The sequence below is a fragment of the Colobus angolensis genome, unplaced genomic scaffold (genome assembly GCF_000951035.1).
Source record: "Colobus angolensis palliatus isolate OR3802 unplaced genomic scaffold, Cang.pa_1.0 Scaffold55, whole genome shotgun sequence".
NCBI lineage: Eukaryota > Metazoa > Chordata > Mammalia > Primates > Cercopithecidae > Colobus > Colobus angolensis.
This window is the reverse complement of record NW_012119043.1, coordinates 7,334,266-7,338,977: the sequence shown is the minus strand read 5'-3', so window position 1 is coordinate 7,338,977 and position 4,712 is coordinate 7,334,266. Positions and strand designations below refer to the sequence as shown.

At 53.2% G+C, this 4,712-nt stretch overlaps 1 protein-coding gene across 1 annotated transcript in view; it reads right to left on the bottom strand.

Moving 5' to 3' along the window:
- Positions 1-4,712, bottom strand: part of NUBP1 (nucleotide binding protein 1) — a 25,961-nt gene that overhangs the window by 1,106 nt on the left and 20,143 nt on the right. The window contains exons 8-9 of the mRNA XM_011961432.1: positions 3,312-3,423; positions 428-511 (exon numbers count right to left, since the gene is read on the bottom strand). Coding sequence (XP_011816822.1) covers positions 428-511; positions 3,312-3,423 — 196 coding nt within the window. The remainder of the gene's footprint in view (positions 1-427; positions 512-3,311; positions 3,424-4,712) is intronic.

The window sequence follows — 4,712 nt, the reverse complement described above, 5'->3', positions numbered from 1 at the left end:
TATTTTTAGTAGAGACAGTGTTTCTCCGTGTCAGCCAGGCTGGTCTCAAACTCCTGACCAGCCTCAAGTGATCTGCCTGCCTCCTCCACCCAAAGTGCTGGGATTCCCGGTGGGAGCCACTGCACCTGGCCTGTTTTTTTGTTTTTATCAGTTACTTTTTTAAATGAATTACTTTATCGCTTTATTGGGATGTATTTCCTAAGCCATAAATGTCACCCTCACCGTGTTTTTTAAACTATGAATTCACAATAGTCACACATGGAGAGATTTCTCATGGACTCCTGGCTTCCTGGGTTATGGAGGCCACTGTGTGGTCATTGCAGACCCCACCACCCACCCATCCTTCCACACCCCCCATACCCTTGGCTCCTTTATGTTGCTTCCTGCCCCACAGGCATCTGCATTTAGTACTTATGGAAATACTTACTCTGAATTATACTTCTGTAGGCTAACGTGGCTGGGGAATCTGGGGCGTCAATGAAGAAAGACTGGCCTTTGTCACAATTCTTACCTTAAAAGAAACAAATGGAAGACAATTCAGTCCAGGAGGAAAACAGTGGCCACAAGATCTTGGGGCTCTTTCTGTGCTGGTGACAATGGGAATATCTTGAGCCTGCTTCACTCGTAATGAAGAACAATGTAGAAAAGGCCACTGGGGTCTCTGGGACCTTCCTTCCAGCAGGGTCCCCAGCCAGCATTTCAGCGTGGCTAAAGAATCAGGTGGCGTACAGAAAATGCAGGTTCCAGGGCCCTACAGAGAACTGATTCAGCAGCTTCCAGGTGGGCCCAGGAGTCTGCATTTTTTAAGAGATTCGCTTTTGAGCAAAAGGATCATGAATGTACATGGTTAAAAAAAGTACAGACAACAAAAGGATATGGCGTGAAAGGCCAAGTCCAAAAAGGGCTACTAGTGTTCTAGGTGTCTTTCCAGAAAGATTATGCGCATATAAATGTGCACATTCGCATGTGTGCACACACACATACACACACTCATATACCTCAAATACGAGTGGGAGCACATGACACACACATTCTGCCCACTGCTTTGTCTGTGTATAATTTTATCTTCCAGGTCATCTGTGCTGGTGTCCATCCGTCTGCTAGTCTTTCCCTGCCATGTGGCCATTGTTCCAATCCCCTCCTATGCACACCCAGGTTTCTCTAGGACCATGTTATCCCAGAGCCAGGAGGACAGGACACAGGGGCCTTGGAGTCACTGGGGGTGTTCTCGCCCCCCGTCTGCCCTACCAGCCCCCGGTTGTGGGTGGACCTGCCATCAGCTTGCTCTCCTCACTCTCCAGGCCCTGAGCTGCTGGAGAAACAGGGCCAAGTGACTGCACTGCCCATGTCCCGTCACCAGCCTCAGGTGAACCCCAGGAGGAGTTCCTACCTTGCACCTACCATTTCCTCAACTTCACTACTGTGCTGCCGTGTGGGACAGGGAAGTCCAAGTCGGGGAAGAAGCCTGTGGGGAGAGGGTGGTGGGAGATGGGGAGCCCAGACGGCCCAGTGAGGCAGGAAAATAGGGTCTGGAGGCAGGGAACATAAGGCCAATTCGCACCTGAGCCATAACAGGAAATGTCCTCTCCATAGGACGTCCGCCATAAATGACTCTGTAACTTTACTTCATCCTCTTCATTTATATAGGACGCACCCCAAGTAGAGGATATTTAAACACAAAAAGTCTGTAATGGCGCCTTTGAGCCCCTATTCTCAGGCCCATTCCCTTCCCACACTGTGGAGTTTACTTTCATCTTCAATAAATCCTTTCATTCCTTCCTCGCTTTGTGCGTTTTGTCCAATTTTTTGTTCCAGGTGCCAAGAACCTGGACACCCTCTGCCGTTAACACCGGGCCCATGAGACCATGTGGAACTTACTAGGGAGGCCCCTAGAGTGCACGTTCTCTGGGCCAGACCTGGGAGGCTGGGGATCCCAGAATACTCATGCTGGGGGTACTTTCTGTCCCTGATTTTCACCCAGGTCTCCCTTCCCCAGAGGGCTCCCCAGCCCCCAGCACACAAATATGCTCTAGTGTTTTCCCATCCTAACTGCATTTCCCCCTGGGCTCCCACCTCTCCAAGAACGGGCATCATCATCAGACCAGCTGGTGTGAGCACAGCCCTGTTCCAAGAGATCCCAGGCATCCTCTCTCCACCCTGGCAGATCCCTCACTAGGCACCACTGTCACCTGCATTTTATACACGGGGCCATGGAGGCTGAGAGGGGAAATGACTAGCCCAAGTCCCACAGCTAGTGGTGGCGGAGCAGGGAGCTGAGGCCGGCCCTTCCTGTGATCCTCAGCACACGGGGGCCAGGACCCACAGCACCAGAGCGCTGGCATCTGCAACTTTGCCACCATGTCCCCAGAGGGGACTGAAGTGCTGTCCTCATGTCCTCCTGTCTGTTCCTGGGAAGGTGGCTTTGCCCCGACTCTGTCCCCAGTGACCTTGCCAGATGTGTGTCTGTCGCTTGGCCTTCACGCTCCACCCTCTTGGGTGTGTGACAGTGTTAACCACCCCTTCCTTTCTGGCACTCCCTGGCCTTGCTATCTGTGGTTTCCCCTCAAGGTGAGGTTCCGCAATGTGCCATCTGACACACAGGACCAGGCCCACTGGAAGGCACTTAATGTTCTCCAACGAGCCCCACAGCTGTCACTGGCGGCTCCTTTGCTTTGAAATGAGCTCTTGTGAACCACCTGGAACTTTGCTTCTTTGTGAAAAGTGGCCCTGAAAGGAAAGACCAGGGCCGATGCCAGGGCTTGCTGTGAGGGAGGTGGGAAGATGGAGGTTGGTGGCTCTTTGGAAGAAAAGCCACATCAGGATCTAATAGAGGGCCCCAAGGTCACTTCCTCATCTGTCAGACAATGGCAATGGCAGGCCTGTCGCTGGGCCCATGGGCATATTTGGGTGGGTCAGCAAGCAAGCATGCCATTATTTTTGAGTTTTTTTTTTTTCTGGAGACACAGTCTTGCTCTGTTACCCAGGCTGGAGTGCAGTGGTGTGATCAGGGCTCACTGCAATCTCAACCTCCCCAGGCTCAAGTGACCCTGCTAACTCAGCCTCCTGGGTAGCTGGGACCACAGGCACATGCCACTACAATGGGTGAATTGTTTTTTCGTTTTTTTTTTTTTTTTTAGAGACGGGGTGTCTTCCTGTGTTGCTCAGGCTAGAGCATGGTGTGTGTGTGTGTCTATTTAATAGAGTTAGTTGCCATCATTTAGTAATCAGGAGACTTTGGGTAAGGATATAGATTTCTAGCTCTTCATTAAATATTTGAAAATGTGGCAATTATAATGGCCATAAGGACACACCTCTTGGATCTCTGGCAGCAGCTGCCAGGCTCCAAAATCCATCACGTTTGTGTGGAGGCAATGCTGCCCCCAGGCTGCTCCTAGCTAGTGACTGAGCTGAGCATGGCACTCGGGCAGGCACATTTCTGGGAGATGCAGCCCCTCTGATGGGTAAGTGGGCTCAGAAATGCCCTGGTGGCTGTGCCCAGCTTTCCTCGACAGCAGCCAAGACACTCCAGCAGACTGAGATGCTCCAACAGACTGTCACACTCTAGCAGACTGAGATGCTAAAAAGTAAAGTACACTGAGGTGCTCCAGCAGGCTGAGATGCTCCCATGGGCTGAGATGCTTTTGCGGGCTGATACGTTCCTTCCCTCACTCCTTCATGGTGGGTTAACACTCTCCTCTGTCATTTTCTCCCATAGATGTTTCCCCTGACAAATGTCCTGCCCACCAATCCCATCTCGGCAGAGCTGAACTGCGGCAGAGGTGCAGGCTGGCAGGAACGGATGTGCCCTGGGCTGCTGCAAGCTCCCGTCCCCAATCACATCCATTCATGCAGCCCGACTACCTCCAGGGGCCTTAGAGGGCAGCTCTCAGCACCACTTCCGGCCACTGCACAAGCTGCCTGGTGAGTGTTTTATAATGCTGGGGAAGGTTGAGAAAGCAGCTGTACTTTTCTGTCTTTTGTTGGGGAAATCACATGCCAGAGAACTATTGTGGGATGTGGGAATAAGGGAAAAAGGATTTGGGGACACAGTCTCCTGGGCACACTGGGTCTCTGGCATTCTCCCAGGCTGTTCCCATCTTCAGAGTGACCCTCGCACCTCACTCCCCCACCACTTCCTCAAGGCAGCTGTCCCCCAACACAGTCCTCCCGGCTCCCGCTTGGCAATCCTGTCCACGTCTTGTGGCTTCGACACTCAACTGCATGGACACGAACCACCTTCTCCGGACGGACCCCAGAGCCTGCTGACAACCTGAGCCCCCAAGCCCCTCATCCACAGCACCCCAGAAGGCACGGCCTCCCTCAACCACCCCTGCTTCACTGTCTTTGAGGGACGGACCCTCCTCCAGGTGGCTTGTACTGGCAGCAGGGACAACTCAACCCTCAGATGCCGTCACTTACTCTATGGTGTGTGTCCCTTCCTTTCTACACCAACGCCAGAACCCAGGGCCTCATCCTGAACCTCTATCCCAGAGCAGCCGCCCCCGAGCCTCCTGCTCCCAGGCACGTGACACTGACACTCACTGACACTGACACTTAGCTGTTTCTCACAGGCTCCTATTCTCCCCCTGCAGCCAGGCCCTTCCCCAAGGCTCCCCACGTGGCTTCCGCGCTCCCAGTCTCCAGGCTCTCCCTGCCCTCTCCCCAAGCACTAGGCCTCCACCCTCCTGGCCAGAGCATTCTTCACCCGCCCC